Source organism: Aquarana catesbeiana, linkage group LG04, assembly GCF_042186555.1.
Source record: "Aquarana catesbeiana isolate 2022-GZ linkage group LG04, ASM4218655v1, whole genome shotgun sequence".
Lineage (NCBI taxonomy): Eukaryota > Metazoa > Chordata > Amphibia > Anura > Ranidae > Aquarana > Aquarana catesbeiana.
Window position 1 is genome coordinate 407,708,801 of NC_133327.1, and position 19,374 is coordinate 407,728,174.

Genomic DNA, 19,374 nt, shown 5'->3' on the forward strand with positions numbered 1-19,374 from the left:
GGGCTGAGAGCTGTCTTTAACACACAGTGAGCATGTTCTCATCAAAGAAAGTTCTGCTGCCCATGCATGCATATGTCCCGCATGTGGGCATTTAAGCCCACCCTCTTTGCAGCAGCACATATGCATTACATGGGCAGCAAGAAGTTAAACAAGCATAGCCATGTGTTAGTTTAAGTGGAACTGGGGAAAAATCAACAATGCCACATATGATGTCTGTCGATAGCATTACCACAGCAGCAGTGGCGACTCTAATCATGTGCTTAAAAAAAAAAACCCATTGGAATCCATGTATTCAGTGCCCCGCATGTAGATTAGGGGTCAGACGCATCGATGGAGGGTGGTGCCCCTGCGCCCCTTATGATCGGGCCGCCACTGCACAGCAGTCTTTTTTTCTAAGGCCTCCTTCACACCATGGTACAGAGACATCAGTTTTTCTGCAAGCGTTCTACAAAGGCACAAAAAAAATTGTTCTCTATGTGCCCTGTTAACACCACAACACTGGTATGACCTGCAGATTTTTTTTTCTGTGCAGCAATCTGCAACGTGTATGCAGTTTTCTGCACAGGAAAAAAACTGACATTACATCAACATTGGTGAGAACAGGGCACATAACTGATGCGCATGAAAACTGATGTCAACGTGTATAAAAACTCACTGAAACGTGCATGAAAACTGATGTAAACTCATGTCTCTGCAAGTGAAATCTGAGGGTATTTCCCATCAGTTTCCATCAGTTTTCATGCACTTATGGTGTGAACGGGCCCCAGGATCCCTTATAACATAGTTTTATCACCTGCTGATACTGCCAGTAGGTCTGTTATTTCTTCAGCATCCTTTAACAGACCAGGCTGTCTTGCAAAAGTAACAGTTAGATGGTTCATATAAGCTATTTAGGGCTCGTTCACGCCATACATGCATGAAAACTGATGGGAGGACCCTGCAGATTTCACTTGCAGAGACATCAGTTTTCATGCATGTTGATATCAGTTTTCATGCATGTCAGTTTCTTACCATGCAGAAAGCTGCATACACGTTGCAAATTCCTGTGTGGAAAAAATCCACACGTGATACCAGTGTTGTGGTGTGAACAGAGCACATAGAAAATAATCGTTTTTTTGTGCCCTTGCAGAACACATGCAGAAAAACTGACATCTCCGCATATGGTGTGAATGAGGCCTTAAGGTGGGACTAAAGGGAAAAAAATAATAACTGTGAGCAGGCAGGCTCTTTACTGCAGGAGAGAAATGCTATGTCTCTTCTGAAATGAAACAACCTTACCCGCCTGTTTGCATTCTTCTTTAGAACATTCTGAGCTCACCTTGGTGCTGGAATGGATGAACTTCAATGTGCATGTACAAATGTCTATCAAAAAAGGTAAAAAAAAACCTCTTATGCCGCGTACACACGAGCGGCTTTTCCGTCAGAAAAATCTTGTATGGTTTTTCCAATGGAATTCTGCTCAAGCTTGGCTTGCATACACACGGTCACACAAAAGTTTGCTGAACTTTCGACTGTCAAGAACGCGGTGATGTACAACACTACGATGAGCCGAGAAAATGAAGTTCAACGCTTCCGAGCATGCGTCGAATTGTTTCCGAGCATGCGTCGGAATTACTACAGACGATCAGAATTTCCGATCGGAACTTTTTCCGACCGAAAAATTGAGAACATGCTCTCAGTCTTTTGCTGCCTGGAATTCAGTCAGAAAAAGTCTGATGGAGCATACACATAGTCGCATTTTCCGACCAAAAGCTCTCATTGGTCTTTTGCTGGTCGAATTTCCAATCGTGTGTCCGCGGCATTACTGTAACTGCTTGAAAAGACTCAAGTTAGTCTTTAATTTGTTATTCATCTAGGCAAACTCCATATAAATCTACTAGTCCATCTAATACATCCCTCTCCATAGGTTGACAATACTGCAGCCTAAGGGTCTTCTCCATAAATATATTGGAGGAGTGATTGTAGATACCCTAATGCCCCGTACACACGGTCGGATTTTCCGACGGAAAATGTTCGATGGGAGCCTTTTGTTGGAAATTCCAACCGTGTGTAGGCTCCATCGGACAGTTTCCATCGGAATTTCCATCACACAAAATTTGAGATCTGGTTCTCAAATTTTCCGGAAAAAAAGATCAGTTTGCGTAAATTCCGATCGTGTGTACACAATTCCGATGAACAAAGTGCTACACATGCTCAGAATTAAGCAGAAGAGCCGCACTGGCTATTGAACTTCATTTTTCTCAGTTCGTCGTACGTGTGGTTCGTCACCGTGTTCTTGACGTTCGGAATTTCCGACCAACTTTGTGTGACCGTGTGTATGCAAGACAAGTTTGAGCCAACATGCGTCGGAAAAAAAACATGGATTTTGTTGTCAGAATGTCTGATCGCGTGTACAAGGCATAAGACTTGAAGTGTGTTAACGATTTATCAGCAGGTAAAAATAAAGGCAAAAAAGCTAAAGAAAAAACCATATACAGCCTCTAAATTTAAGGATTAGTAAGCTGCAATTCAATAGAGTTTTTGAGTTTATTCTAAAGCTTATTTAGGAATAATTATTTTGCTTTTGAGAGTTGAAATTTTATCTTCCTTATTTCTTTTCACAATGATATAATATTCTTGAACTAAATAAATATAGGAGGAATGTTGTGAGGAAACACATTTACACATTTACAAAATTCTGATTGCAACAGTTTCAAGGAAACCATTCTTGAGTAATGATGTACTACTACCGGTAGTATGTGCTTAAAGCCACACTTACAGAGTGCTTAATTCACACAGTAATACAGGCATACACATAAGCATCGCTTCTCTATTTGTATAAACTGATGCAGCTTTCCTATAGAGAACATTGAGAGGAATGTTTGTCTTCAGACCACTTCTGTCTAGAAGAACCCCTGTGTGCCATTGCAATGCCTGGAAAATCATTGAACAGCGGTCCTACCAGACATCATGTGAAGCTCTTATCTACCGGAGACACGGTCCTTATGCTGATGTCTTAAAGTAAGTATGTATATGAGACACGTTTATCTGAGCAGATGATCTGAGTAAAACTGTAAGTCCATAAGTACAGCAATGGGTTTGGGACAGTTCTTTTTAACACATTTAATAATGGTATTGTAGAAAAAGTAGAACAAATCTTTGTTCTTAAAAGTCAGTAGGACATATTACAAAAAGTTTTTAACAAAATGACAACATGGGCAGTAAAATGGCAAATAAAACTGAATGTTGAAATATATAAAGCTATGTGCCCAAAGTATATCACTGCCTTGAAAACAGTAGTTTAATTTTGAGCTGAAGAAAGTCTTGGGAATACAACAGTAAGCTTAGCAGTGCAATTCAACGGCACACACAATCTTGAGACATTTTACATGGGAGATAAAAATGCCCAATGTTAATAAATCACTTGTAATGCCGCGTACACATGACCGGACTTTCCGGAAGAAAAGGTCCGACGGAATCATTCCATCGGATATTCCGCTCGTGTGTGGGCTTCATCGGACTTTTTCTTTCAAAAATTCTGACGGACCTAGAAATAGAACATGTTTTAAATCTTTCCGACGGAATCAATTCCTATCGGGAAAACTGTTCGTCTGTATGCTATTCCGACGGACCAAAAATTACACAAGGGCAGCTATTGGCTATTGAACTTCCTTTTTCTAGTCCCGTCGTACGTCATTGCATTCTAAACGATCGGATTTTGGTGTGATCGTGTGTAGGCAAGTCCGTTTCAGTGGAACTCCGTTGGAAAAATCATCAGAGTTTATTCTGACGGAAAAACCGGTCGTGTGTACGCGGCATAAGAGTTCACATTCTAAAGTGGACATTGGAGTTTTGGAAAAGGTTTAAAGGCATTTTAATTAAAAAAAAGGATAGAAAATGTTACTTATTTAATAATCTTACAGAACAAGGGAAAAGACTATCTTGTGGTGACTCAATTATCTTGTTTAAATATATCCAAGCAGCAACTCTTTGAGGAATTGACTGACCACAAGCAAAGTTAAAAGACACACAAGAGTTATGCCGCGTACACACGGGCAGACTTTTGGACCGGACTGGTCGACGGTCTTTTCGACGGAATTTCGACGGACTTTCAACGGACTTCTGACGGACTTTTGAACGAACGGACTTGCCTACACACGATCACACCAAAGTCCGATGGATTCGTACGTGATGACATACGACCGGACTAAAATAAGGAAGTTGATAGCCAGTAGCCAATAGCTGCCCTAGTGTGGGTTTTCGTCTGTTGAACTAGCATACAGACAAGCGGATTTTTCGACCGGACTCGAGTCCGTCGGAAAGATTTGAAACATGTTCCAAATCTAAAGTCTGTCAGATTTTCGACCGATAAAGTTCGCTGCAGGTCCCATGGAGCCCACACACAGTCAGATTGTCCGCCGGATTCGGTTTGTCGGACCAGTCTGGTAGAAAAGTCCGCTCATGTGTACGTGGCATTACAGATATTGAAGGCAGCTGTAACTTTGCCCATGCAGCTTGCAAACCTTTGAGGCCTTTTTGCCAAATTCAACACTCCAGGCTACTTTTTAATACAACATATATATATATATATATATATATATATATATATATATATATATATACATACACACAGGTGCATCTCAAAATTTGAATCTCAGTTCATTAAATTTAGTAATTCAATTCAAAAAGGGAAACTCATATTTTACATAGATGCAAGCATTTCTTTCTTTTAATGTTGATGATTATGGCTTACAGCTAGTGAAAACCCAAAATTCAGTATCTCAGAAAAAATAGAATATTACATAAGACCAATAAAAATAAGGATTTTTTATACAGAAATGTTGGCTTACTGAAAAGTATGTCCCTGTACAGTATAGTTTGCACTCAATACTTGGTCAGGGCTCCTTTTGCATGTATTACTGTATTGATGCAGCGTGGCTTGGATGTGATCAGCCTGTGGCATTGTTGAGGTTTCTTTGATAGTGACTTTCAGCTCATCTGCATTGTTGGGTCTGGTGTCTCTCATCTGTAGAAGGGAAAGACACCCATAGGAGAGGAGAGGAATGCTGCACACCCCGAATAATGTCAAAAAAAGGGAACTGTCCCCCAGGTGGGGTTTTCTAGGAAGCAAAAATTTGTAGAATAAGACTACATGGATTGAAATATGTTGATCTTTATTGATAACAACCATAAATGTTTGGCAATGGTATTTCTAATAAAAGCTATAGTACAGAAGATATAAAAAGCTAACACAAATGAGGCTGAACATAGTAATAACACAACATTCATTGTCAAAAATGCTGATGCACAAATCCTGATGCGTTTCGACTTAACATGGTCATCTTCAGAGGATTAGTGTGCTGTGGAGAAATTTATATATAATAAGGTTCATAGTTATAAACATAATAGTATTGGCAAAAACATCTAAATGTGTAATTACCAATCACGATGTATTGAGGAAATTCTCATAGACCTGAGGTCCTCTAAAAAGCCTTTCACTCGGTCCCACCAGGAGATCCCGGCCGACCGACACTCCAGAGGGAGAGCCCAATCACCCATGCGCGGCTTACGAGGAGTCACACTTATGGAAGAACCCCCACACTGGGGCAGCATGCGGGGACGGAGCCATCGCACCTATGGTCAAATATCGAGGGGTCATGTTGTAGGATATATCAATTTTAAACAAATGGAAAAATCCCTAGGTTTGTTGACAATAGTATTAAAAGTTGTGGAGGGACTCTCATATGTTTTTGGAGACAAGCCTGCATATAAGTATTTGTAATGTTGGAATTGAAAGGTAAAATAAGGGAATGTATGTGTAATTGTAAATATTTTTTAGAATTGCTTTAAAATCGCATCGTTGGATGCGTCCAATTAAACCATGAATGTGATAGAAAAGTGGTCTAGTGAAAAAATGATGCAGGTGCGTAGAAAGGGAATGTGTGATGAGCGTGTGGAGAGATGACAAAAGAGAAGGAAGAGGAAAAAGTGGTGAACAAGTGCAAATGTTAAATGAACGTAAATCAGTAATAAAAAGGTGAAGGTGTGTGACTGGGAGAAAAGGGTGATGAAGTGAAGAAAAAGAGAGAGAAAAGTGAAAATGAGAAGTGAGGTGCAGCATAAGTGTTGGGCATATAAGATACCCCCAAGGAAGGAAGAAAAGAAGAAGAGACAGCAAAAAGAAAGGGGAAATGAACACATCACAGCAAAAGCAACATAAAAACAAAGCAAAAAACAAAAAGGGAGCAATACATATGAGTTGGCAAGTGAGATAAAGTGATGAAACAAAAGTGGAGAAGTGGATAGGGAAAGTGACAAAAAAATTATAGTGGAAAGGGGGATAGATGTAAAGTGAAGATTGTAAAAGTGAGCGAGGTGCTGGTATCGGACTAGCCTAAAAAAATATGGTGAAATAGGAAAGAGTCAATAATTGGTGATAAAAAGAAAAATTTGCCTATATTTGAGCGGAAATCTCGATTTGAGATTCCAAAAAGGTTCTCAGTCATAGATGGAATTATGAGCCTAAAAGACTAACATATCTGTATTGTAACAATAAAAGAGATAATAGAGTAGACTATGGAGCCCGCTTTGCAAAATGCACAACGAGATCCAACCTGATAAATTGTAAGTAATTGTATTTTTTTACCTATGCAGGGTGCTCGCAAATTGATGGCCGTCCAGATGGAAGGTTGGGGATCATCTAGTGATCCATCAACTATTCCAAAAGTTTATATAGTATGGAGATTATACAACAATTGACTCCTAGACAAGCCCCAGGTGCTGAAAAGCCCCGCCCACAACCACCCCAGGTGGGGATGACGCCGTAAACAATGGCGTTCCTAGTGTGACTCCCCCGGCATTCCAGAGAACGGAAGTCCTGGTGCGACCACTACTTCCGCCGCAATTGCGAGACGTCATGCCGTTGCAAGCACGCATGATAAGACGCGTGTGCGCAGACATTGTCACGAAGTCCAGAAGTAGTCCGGAATGCCGCTGACAGTGAAATAGCACTCCAGGTGGCAAGAAGTGGATGCTCTGCCACCTAGTGGGTGTGATGTGGAAGCACAAGGCCCTATGCCTCCCCACCCTGCCAGGAAGACGTGCTATGGCGAGTGGCCCCACCATCATGGTCATCGGCAGGCAGGGGAATCATGGAGTGGGACCTGGATGAGCAAGAGGAACAGGAGATATATACAAAACACAGCCATGTGCAACGTTTTATATCTAACACATAAGTCAATCACAAACAGGTATGGTCAATAAAGGTTATATTAATACATAGATAATTGCATATATAGAAAATATTTAAGGGCTGCGTGCTAATAAGTGGCAGCTCCAATGTCCAACGTCTCCATGCATCAAAAAAGCATCAATGTTTAAATTTGTGTAATCTAGTTGTTTGTGTTGTAAGCAACTAATCGCCATAGGGAATGGCGCATATGTAAATGATAAAAACAGAAAGATGTACCCGAAGGCAGAAGGCTCCCTCTCTGGAGTGTCGGTCGGCCGGGATCTCTTGGTGGGACCGAGTGAAAGGCTTTTTAGAGGACAATCTCCCCTTAATACATCGTGATTGGTAATTCACACAATTAGATGTTTTTGCCAATGCTATTATGTTTATAGCTATGAACCTTATTATATATAAATTTCTCCACAGCACACTAATCCTATGAAGATGACCATGTTAGGTCGAAACGCGTCAGAATTTGTGCATCAACATTTTTGACAATGAATGTTGTGTTATTACTAAGTTCAGCTTCATTTGTGTTGGCTTTTTATATCTTCTGTACTATAGCTTTTATTAGAAATACCATTGCCAAACTTTTATGGTTGTTAGCAATAAAAGATCAACATATTTCAATCCATGTAGTATTATTCTACAAATTTTTGCTACCTAGAAAACCCCACCTGGGGGCACTTCCCTTTTTTTTGGTGTGTCTCATCTTCCTCTTGACCATACCCCACAGATTCTCTCTGGGGTTTAGGTCAGGCAAGTTTGTTGGCCAATCAAGCACAGTGATACCACGATCATTAAGCCAGGTATTGGTACTTTTGGCAGTGTGGGCAGGTGCCAATTGAAATCAGCATCTCCATAAAGCTGGTTAGCAGAGGGAAGCATGACATGCTCTAGAAATTCCTGGTAGAGGGCTGCGCTGACTTTGGACTTGATAAAATACAGTGGACCAACACCAGCAGATGACATGGCTCCCCAAATCGTCACTGACTGTGGAAACTTCACATTGGATCTCATGCAACTTGGATTATGTGCCTCTCCGCTTTTCCTCCAGGCTCTAGGACCTTGATTTTCAAATGAAATGCAATATTTTCCACAGTCCGTGATGATTTGGGTAGCCATGTCATCTATTGGTTTTGGTCCACTGTGTTTTATTAAGTCCAAAGTCAGCATAGCCCTCTACCAGACCCAACAATGCAGATGAGCTGAATGCCACTATCAAAGAAGCCAGGGCTTCCATAACACCTCAGCAGTGCCACAGGCTGATCGCCTCCATGCTACGCCGCATTGAACATGGGGTGTTTGCCTGTTCGCCGAAGAGCGAACATTATGGGGTGTTCGCACAAAATTTGAGTGCCGTGAAATGCCCCATAATGCAAGATTGCTGTATGATGACTGACCAAAGCATGCACCTGACCTGCATGCTTTGGTCAATCACAGCGCCCTCTGCTAAGAGAGCCATAACTGACCAAAGGCAGGGTACAGTTTCTACTACACTTCTGGTGGTGTACACAGTATACAATACAGTGCAGCCATTGTACAGTTGTAATGCAGTGCAGGCGGTGTACAGTTTCTACTACACTTCTGGTGGTGTACACAGTAAACAATACAGTGCAGCCGTAGTACAGTTTCTACTACTTTTCTGGTGGTGTACACAGTATCTAATACACTGTGTACAGTTTCTACTACACTTCTGGTGGTGTACACAGTACACAATGCAGTGCAGCCATAGTACAATTTCTACTATTTTTCCGGTGGTATACACAGTATCTAGTACTATGTGTACAGTTTTTACTACACTCCTGGTGGTGTACACAGAATACAATACAGTGCAGCTGTTGTACAGTTTCTTATATAGTGCAGGCAGTGTACACAGTATCTACAACAGTGTGTACAGTTTCTACTACACTTATGGTGGTGTACACAGTATACAATACAGTGCAGCCATTGTACAGTTGTAATGCAGTGCAGGCGGTGTACAGTTTCTACTACACTTCTGGTGGTGTACACAGTAAACAATACAGTGCAGCCGTAGTACAGTTTCTACTACTTTTCTGGTGGTGTACACAGTATCTAATACACTGTGTACAGTTTCTACTACACTTCTGGTGGTGTACACAGTACACAATGCAGTGCAGCCATAGTACAATTTCTACTATTTTTCTGGTGGTATACACAGTATCTAGTACTATGTGTACAGTTTTTACTACACTCCTGGTGGTGTACACAGAATACAATACAGTGCAGCTGTTGTACAGTTTCTTATATAGTGCAGGCAGTGTACACAGTATCTACAACAGTGTGTACAGTTTCTACTACACTTGTGGTTGTGTACACAGTATACAATACAGTGCAGCTATTGTACAGTTGCTAATACAGTGCAGGCAGTGTACACAGTATCTAAAACAGTGTGCACAGTTTCTACTACACTTCTGGTGGTGTACACAGTACACAATACAGTGCAGCCGTAGTACAGTCTCTACTACTTTTCTGGTGGTGTACACAGTATCTAATACAGTGTGTACAGTTTGTACTACGCTTCTGGTGGTGTACAGAGTACACAATACTGTAGAGAAGGGGGAATTTGGGACTTTAAATGAAGCAGTTGAAATGTGGAGGTGAGAGTAATAAATATTTTATTTCATAACAACATGAGTAAAAGATAAATTCATATATATACATATAGGCACATGATGTAAACATGATAGCACAAAGGTATGTATAAATAACTACATGAAACAGGATAAATACATAATAATCAATTGATAACATGTACAACAGCAATATGGCCTGCAAGTGCTAAAAGCGGCATGCCCGGCACCCGTGTAAAAAATCGCATGGTATAAATGTAATAAATAATATAGATGACATCATCAGGACATAATAAGTATCCCTGTAGCATCAAGTATAGCTCGACGCGTTTTGTGGATGTTCACTACATGAATCGATATCAATTGATAACATGTACAACAGCAATATGGCCTGCAAGTGCTAAAAGCGGAATTCCCGGCACCCGTGTAAAAAATCGCATGGTATAAATGTAATAAATAATATAGACGACATCATCAGGACGTAATAAGTATCTCTGTAGCATCAAGTATAGCTCGATGCATTTCGTGGATGTTTCTCCACTCATCAGGAGCAGATGCGACAAATTCCTGTGAAGTATACAAATATAATCAACTACACTCTGAATGGAGGGGAATGAAAAAATGGTATTTAAAATTTAATGCAGTTAACCAAGCACACTCACCAACCCTGGCAGTGAGTGTGGCATGAGGCGAGCGGCACATGGTGGTCAGAGGCATAGACCACCCCACGGGAGCTGAGGCGGTGTGACATACATTGGCAGCAACGGGTGGTGTAGGAGTGCCTGGGTGTAGGGATAGTCTCCATATAGCACGAGTGTTGGGGTGTAGATCATCAGACTGAGGTCTCTGGGAACAAACATAAAGTATATATAATATAGTTTGATATAGTAATGAATTTGGAGTAGTATATAGATATGCGCCCAGTATGTCTGCGAAAAAGAAGTATTAAAAATATATAAAGTGTGTGTATAATGGGTTGATCCAATAATGAAAAGTGGCTGACAATATCTAAAAATGGAACTAGTGCATAGTGAGGAACAAAATGAGATATGCAATATGGAGACTATCCCTACACCAAGGCACTCCTACACCACCCGTTGCTGGCAATGTATGTCACGCCACCTCAGCTCCCGTGGGGTGGTCTATGCCTCTGACCCACCATGTACCGCGCACCTCATGCCGCACTCACTGCCAGGGTTGGTGAGTGTGCTTGGTTAACTTCTTTAAATTTTAAATACTATTTTTTCATTCCCCTCCATTCAGAGTGTGGTTGATTATATTTGTATACTTCACAGGAATTTGTTGCATCTGCTCCTGATGAGTGGAGAAACATCCACGAAATGCGTTGAGCTATACTTGATGCTACAGAGATACTTATTACGTCCTGATGATGTCATCTATATTATTTATTACATTTATACCATGCGATTTTTTACACGGGTGCCGGGCATTCCGCTTTTAGCACTTGCAGGCCATATTGCTGTTGTACATGTTATCAATTGATATCGATTCATGTAGTTATTTATACCTACCTTTGTGCTATCATGTTTACATCATGTGCCTATATGTATATATATGAATTTATTTTTTACTCATGTTGTTATGAAATAAAATATTTATTACTCTCACCTCCACATTTCAAATGCTTCATTTGAAGTCCCCAATTCCCCTTCATATATTAGAGTACACAATACTGTGCAGCTGTAGTAGAGTTTCTAGTAGGGATGAGCCGAACATGTGAACGGACCGAAAGTTCACGCGACCATTCGAACACCATTAAAGTCTGAGGGACTTGAACGTGAAAAATTAAAAGTGCAAATTTTAAAGGCTAATATGCAAGTTATTGTCCTAAAAAGTGTTTGGGGACCCGTGTCCTGCCCCAGGGGACATGTATCAATGCAAAAAAAAGTTTTAAAAACTGATTTTTTTTTCAGGAGCAGTGATTTTAATAATGCTTAAAGTGAAAAAATAAAAGCGAAATATTCCTTTAAATATCATACCTGGGGGGTGACTATAGTATGCCTGTAAAGTGGTGTGTGTTTCCCATGTTTAGAACAGTCCCTGCAGAAAATGGCATTCCTAAAGGAATAAAAGTAATTTAAAACTGCTTTCGGCTGTAATGTAATGTTGGGTCCCGGCAATATGGATGAAAATTATTGAGAAAAATGGCATGGGTACCCCCCCAGCCCATTACCAGGCCCTTTGGGTCTTGTATGGATATTAAGGGGAACCCTGCACCCAAATTAAAAAAAGAAAAGACGTGGGGCCCCCAGGCCCTATATACTCTGAACAGTAGTATACAGGCGGTCCAAACAAGACAGGGATTGTAGGTTTGTTCTTAAGTTGAATCTGTTTGCAATTTGGAACAGGTACATTTTGTAAGTGTAGCTCCAGCCATAAAATCAATTTTTAAGTTTTTTAGATAACATAGGGAAGGGTTATCACCCCTGTAACATTTGTTTTGCTGTCTGTGCCCCTGTTCAGAAGATTTCACCTCACTTTCTGTCCCAATGACAATTGGATTTTTAAAATTTGGGGTTATTAGGGAAACAAGGATTGGTGGAGACACCTTTTCCCCATAATAACTCTTACAGGGGAGAATTTCCTTTCCTAGGGGTAGATTTCCTCTCACTTCCTGTTGTCTCCCTCCATTTGTAAGTAGGAGTCGTTTGTAAGTCGGATGTTTGAAAGTAGAGGACCGCCTGTATATATAAACCCTCACAGTTACTCTTGGTGGGTGCTGGAACGGGCCCTGCTGTAAAATATTATATCAAGAATTGTAATTATATGCCCCTGTTGAACAGGGGCAGAAAAATTGGGCCTTTGGTGGTGGGGTGGTGGTGGTGCCACAACACTGTAAAGCCCTCACAGTTACTCTTGGTGGGCGCAGGAACAGGCCCTGCTGTGAAATATTAGATCAAAAATTGTAATTACACGCCCCTGTTAAACAGGGGCAGAAAAATTGGGTCTTAGGCAGTGGTGGTGGTGCCACAACACTGTAACCCATCACAGATTCTGTTGTTGAGTGCAGGAACGAGCCCTGCTGTGAAATATTAGAGCAAATATTGTAATTACATGCCCCTGTTAAACAGGGGCAGAAAAATTGGGCCTTAGGCACTGGTGGTGGTGCCACAACAATGCAACCCCTCACAGATACTCTAGTTGAGCACAGGAACGAGCACTGCTGCAAAATATTACAGCAAAAATTGTAATTACATGCCCCTGTTAAACAGGGGCAGAAAAATTAAGCCTTAGGCACTGGTGGAGGTGCCCTGAAACAAAAATGTTCTTAGAAGCTATCAACATGAACATTGAGGAGGAATAGGATAGTCACTCAGCATAACAGGATAGTCACTCAGCATAGGCAGTCTTCAAGGGATCTCACATTCATAGAAAAATTCATCGGTTACATCAGCATCAGGTGCTTGGTAGCTGGTGATCCAAGACTGATTCATTTTTATGAATGTGAGCCGATCAACTGAGTCTGTGGACAGGCACACTCTGTGATTGGTTACAAAGCCTCCAGCAGCACTGAATGTGTGTTCAGAAAGAACGCTGGATGCAGGACAGGCCAGTAGCTCAACTGCATATTGTGCAAGCTCTGGCCAGTGATCCATCCTCAAGACCCAGTAACCCAGTGGATTTTCGGTGGGAAAGGTCTCCAAGTCTGATCCCCTAGGTATTCCTGCACCATGTAAATCAGACGCTGGTGATGGTTGCTGGAACTGATCAGACCTTGTGGCTGCGGACTAAAGAATTGTCTGAACGCATCGGTCAGACGGCCACCTTCTCTACCACTCCTTCGGTCACTGACCGAAGCCTCAGCAACACATTGTCCAGGAGGACCAGGAAATTGTAACCTCCCAGGCTCTGGAAACGCATTGCACAAACCTTTCTGCAAGGCCTCCCGAAGATGTTTCATCCTCTGCGAAGGCTGGATAAATTCCGCAACCCTTGTAATGTGGATCAAGAAGGGGATTCCTGGTTTGTGTGTACTTTCACAGGGTGACACTGTGGGTACACAGGTAGCAGTGTGACAACGTCCCAGTAATGGGCAAAATTAAAAAAGTGGACTTTAAAGGCACACGGGTAAACCAACTAAAGGTAGTAAATTGTTTTAATTTTGTAGAAAAATTGTTGATGAAGTTATTACATATAAATACATATAAAATTCATAAAATTGATATTGTGAACCCCCCACATAAACTCTGACACCACTTAAAAAAGTAGAATGGGGATGTAAGTGAGGAGTACAGTGGGTCAGGATGTGGATCCGGGCACAAAATTCAACTAAACGCTCGACTAAACGCTTGGGTGTGCAGGGACTCTTCTTCAGGAATATAAAAATCTATATATGTAGAAAAACCAGCGAATGAATATACAGTATTGTTAAAATAATAGAAAATCACTTTAATAATGAAACCAAAATACAAAGATAATTCTTTTTCTGCTCTGACGAGGTCAATTGACGAACAAGGAACCTCCACAAAGTGGGTTGGCCACCTGGAGGCAAGTTGCAAAGCCACCCAGCTGGGACGCATAGTTGTATAATAAAGTAATAATTTATTTACAATGGGTAGGAATTTTATTACCGCAAAAGAGGAGCCGAAGTTTATTAGCTAAGCTAGTCTGGCACTAGTTGGATATATATACCAAATTAAACAGGTTTGTTAGACCATAAAATAAATTAAGTATAAATCTTAAACGGAATCAGTAATCAGTAATGTTCCACAAATAAGATAATTAATTTAGGTATAAGTAACATTGAGTTGGTTAAATAGAGAGAGAGAGACCATTGGGTTTCAAGAGGGAGATATATGTATATAAAGATGTAAACAGGTTCTTCAGTGGCGTTTGTTGGTATATAAGTGCCTACCAGACTGCACAAAGAGAGGTGGTTATTTATATTTGAATTTAAAGATGCCTCCAGATGCCTACTTGCCTCCAGGTGGACAACCCACTTTGTGGAGGTTCCTTGTTCGTCAATTGACCTCGTCAGAGCAGAAAACTAATTTTCTTTGTATTTTGGTTTTTGAAGCAATTTTCTATTATGTTAACAATACAGTATATTCATTTGCTGTTTTTCTACATATATAGATTTTTATGCTCCTGAAAAAGCATCCCTGTACGCTCAACATGTCGAGCGTTTAATTGAATTTTGTGCCCGGATCCACATCCTGACCCACAGTACACAAGAGGGACAGTATCACTGATGCATGCACTGTCGCTGCTCAACATCCTCGTGGCCTCCTCATATGGTGACAGGAAAGTGCATGCATCCTTGATCAGTAGCCACTGGCGTGGCGAAAAAAAAGCCAAGCTCCCCTGACCCTGTCCTGGTGCCATACTAACACAGGTACTCATTGATGGCCCTTTGCTGCGTGTGCAGCTGCCGCTGCAGCATTGCCAATTTTAAGTTCCACCTGGTGGGAATGTCACAAATGAGGTGATTCTTGGGCAGGTTGCATTCCTTTTGAAGGTCAGCCAGCCGAGCACTGGCATTATATGACCTGCGGAAATGCCGACAGACTTTCCTGGCCTGCCTCAAGAGATCCTGTAAGCCCAGTTACCTGCACAAGAACTGCTGCACCACCAAATTAAGGACGTGAGCCAAATAGGGAACATGGATCAAGTGTCCCTGTCAGAGGGCGGAGAGGAGGTTGGTGCCATTGTCGCAAAACCACCATTCCTGGCTGAAGCTGGCGTGGCATCAACCACCTCTGAGTCTGCCCCTGCACAGCTGATAGAATTTCTGCCCCAGTGTGGCTCCTATCCCCTAAGCAGACCAACTCAAGCACCGCATGGCATCTTTTTGCCTGAGTGCTTGTGTAGCCCCTTGAATGCCTAAGGGGGAGGCACCGCTGGTTCCGAGGAGAAATCTGTACGGGAAGAGGCCATAGAGGAAGAAGAAAAGGAGGGGGTGGAGGAGAGAAGTGTGGAAGAATCACCACTACTAGCATTTAGGAGGCGTGGTGGTGGAACAAGCTCCAACAATACTGAACCCTGTCCTGCATCCTTCCTAGCTGCCAGCAGAGTTACCCAGTGCACCATGAAAGTAAGGTAACATCCCTGTTCATGCCTGCTGGACAATGAGTCAGCGGTAATATGCACCTTACCGCTGATTGCCCTGTCCAACGAGGCCAAGACATTGCCTTCCACATGCTGGTAGAGAGCCGGAATGGCCTTCCATGAAAAGAAATGGCATTTGGGAACCTGCCACTGAGGTACCGCACATTCCACAAATTCACGAAAGGGGGCAAAGTCTACCAGCTGAAAAGGCAGCAGTTGGAGTGCTAGCAATTTAGCCAAGCTAGCATTCAGCTGCTGAGCATGTGGATGGCTGGGACTGAATTTCTTTCAACGGTTTAGCAACTGGGGTAGGGAAATTTGCCTGCTACAATCGGATGTTGGTGTAGCGATAGCAGATTGCCCACAAGTACTTGGCACACCTAATTCTACACCTTCATTCCTCTCAGTGCAGGTTTCTGAGAGGACCGAAGATATAGTGGGGTTGGAGACCCAGCTTATGAGGAGCAAGAGAGGTCCGCCTTGTTCTTTGGTGTGGGTCTTTTAAGTACTGTTGCCAACGGCCTGCATGGGAGGTCGACATATGTCTGGTCAAGCATGTGGTGCCCAAACGGCTGCTGTTTTGGCCATGCTTGACACGCTTCAGACATATGTTGCAAACAGCAATGGTGCGATCTGCTGCACACATATCAAAAAAGGCCCACACCAAAGAACTTTTTAAAATACGCGGGGAGTCAGCAGCATCCTGCACATGCGAAGCTCTGTGGTGTGATGCAGTCGGGTGGCTGCCCTTAAGCTAGCCCCTGGGGGGCATCCTGCCTCATTGGAGATGTCCCTCCTCCTCCTCCTCTCTTCTCTCAGGCACCCACGTAGAGTCAGTAACCTCATCATCCCCTCCCTCCTTGTCACTGGAGCAAACCTGGCAGTATGCTGCAGCTGGGGGAACATGACTGCCAGTTTTTTGTTCTTCTTGGGCACCCCCTCTCTCTGGGCTCACGTTACTGCCTTCCCCAACCTGGGTCAGAGCCTTCAAAATGCTGCGCATCCTCTTGCAGCATGTACCCGACACTGTGGTCAAACAGTTCAGGGGACTCCTTCGTGCATGATGGTTGGGCTAGGGAAGGAGTGACTGATGACATTGAGCCGAGCTGTATATATATTTTATGCACTGCAGATCACTGAATCACCTGCCTGCCTGCCTGAAAGTATATTTGAAAACGTACACCAGGAATGGCCTGCTGTCAGATATAGGCTTGGCTAGGCTGGAATGCAGTGGATATATATATATGTAGGAGACTGTATATATATTTAATGCACTGCAGATCACTGAATCGCCTGCCTGAAAGTATATTTCAAAACGTACACCAGGAATGGCCTGCAGTCAGATAAAGGCTTGGCTAGACTAGAATGCATTGGATATATATATGTAGGAGACTGTATATATTTCATGCACTGCAGATCACTGAATCACCTGCCTGCCTGAAAGTGTATTTGAAAAGTACACAAGGAATGGCCTGCAGTCAGATATAGGCTTGGCTAGACTGTAATGCAGTGTATATATATGTAGGAGACTGTATATATATGTTATGCACTGCAGATCACTGAATCACCTGCCTGCCTGCCTGCCTGCCTGCCTGAAAGTGTATTTGAAAACGTACACCAGGAATGTCCTGCAGTCAGATATAGGCTTGGCTAGACTGGAATGCAGTGGATATATATGTAGGAGACTGTATATATATTGTATGCGCTGCAGATCACTGAATCACCTGCCTGCCTGCCTGAAAGTGTATTTGAAAACGTACACAAGGAATGGCCTGCAGTCAGATATAGGCTTGGCTAGACTGGAATGCAGTGGATATATATGTAGGAGACTGTGTATATATTTAATGCACTGCAGATCACTGAATCACCTGCCTGCCTGACAGTATATTAGAAAAAGTACACCAGGAACAGCCTGCAGTCAGATCTAGCTACACTGGATACAGTGGATATATATATGTAGGAGACAGTACATATATGTAATGCACTGCAGATCACTGAATCACCTGCCTGCCTGAAAGTGTATTTGAAAACATACACCAGGAATGGCCTGCAGTCAGATATAGGCTTGGTTAGACTGGAATGCAGTTTATATATATATGTAGGAGACTGTATATATATTTAATGCACTGCAGATCACTGAATCACCTGCCTGAAAGTGTATTTGAAAACGTACACCAGGAATGTCCTGCAGTCAGATATAGGCTTGGCTAGACTGGAATGTAGTGGATATATATATTTAGGAGACTGTATATATATTTTATGCACTGCAGATCACTGAATCACCTGCCTGCCTGCCTGAAAGTTTATTTGAAAACGTACACCAGGAATGGCCTGCAGTCAGATATAGGCTTGGCTAGACTAGAATGCAGTGGATATATATGTAGGAGACTGTATATATATATTTTATGCACTGCAGCTCACTGAATAACCTGCCTGCCTGACAGTATATTACAAAAAGTACACCAGGAACAGCCTGCAGTCAGATCTAGCTAAACTGGATACAGTGGATATATATATATATATATATATATATATATATATATATATACAAGACTGACTGTATATATATATATATATATATATATATATATATATATATTAAATACACTGCAGCTAACTGAATCACCTGCCTGCCTGAAGTATATTAGAAACAGTACACCAAGAATGGACTGCAGTCAGATCTAGCTAAACAGGAAACAGTGGATATATATATATGCAAGACTGACTGTATATATATATTAAATACACTGCAGCTAAATGAATCGCCTGCCTGCTCAATCTAAATGAAATGACACTCTCTTGGTCAACGCCAGCAACACACTACACAGGGCCGATGTCCAGGCGGCCTTATATAGTGTGGCGAGTGGACTTAACCCCCTGAGCCATAATTGGCCAAGGGCACCCCGCCTTTGGCCAATTATGGCTCTCTTTGCTGACGGCACTGTGATTGGCCAAAGCATGCGGGTCATAGTGCATGCTTGGCCAATCATCAGACAGCAATGCACTGCAATGTTGCAGTGCATTATGGGGCGTGACACGCCGCTCGAATTTGGCGCGAACACCCCATATTGTTCGTATTTCGATGAATGCTCGAACAGCCAATGTTCGTGTCGAACTCATGTTCGACCTAAACATAAAGCTCATCCCTAGTTTCTAGTAAAGTGCAGGCGGTGTACACAGTATCTAATACAGTGTGTACAGTTTCTACTACACTTCTGGTGGTGTACACAGTATACAACACAGTGCAGCCGTTGTACAGTTGCTAATACAGTGTAGGCGGTGTACACAGTATCTAATACAGTGTGTACAGTTTCTAATGCACTTCAGGTGGTGTACACTGTATCTAATACAGTGTAGTGTGGTGTTGCAAAACAAAAAATACATCACGTCCGCAAGGCCACCAAGGAAAGGCAGACGCTCACAGGTCACTAAAAGTGGGCAAGCAGCCTGTGTCTACAGTATACAGTGGTTGTCGTGGACATGGTGCATCCTCTGCAGGTT

At 42.2% G+C, this 19,374-nt stretch overlaps 1 protein-coding gene across 2 annotated transcripts in view; it reads left to right on the forward strand.

Annotated features, from left to right (window-relative positions):
• Positions 1 to 2,758: 2,758 nt before the first annotated feature.
• The window catches only part of LOC141140271 (enoyl-[acyl-carrier-protein] reductase, mitochondrial-like), a 163,700-nt gene continuing 147,084 nt past the window's right edge, over positions 2,759 to 19,374 (forward strand). Inside the window, exon 1 of one of the 2 annotated variants that reach the window (XM_073627253.1) lies at positions 2,759 to 3,000. In XM_073627253.1, the coding sequence (XP_073483354.1) occupies positions 2,858 to 3,000 (143 nt within the window). In that variant the 5' untranslated portion in view covers positions 2,759 to 2,857. The remainder of the gene's footprint in view (positions 3,001 to 19,374) is intronic. The other variant, XM_073627254.1, reaches the window with a different exon arrangement.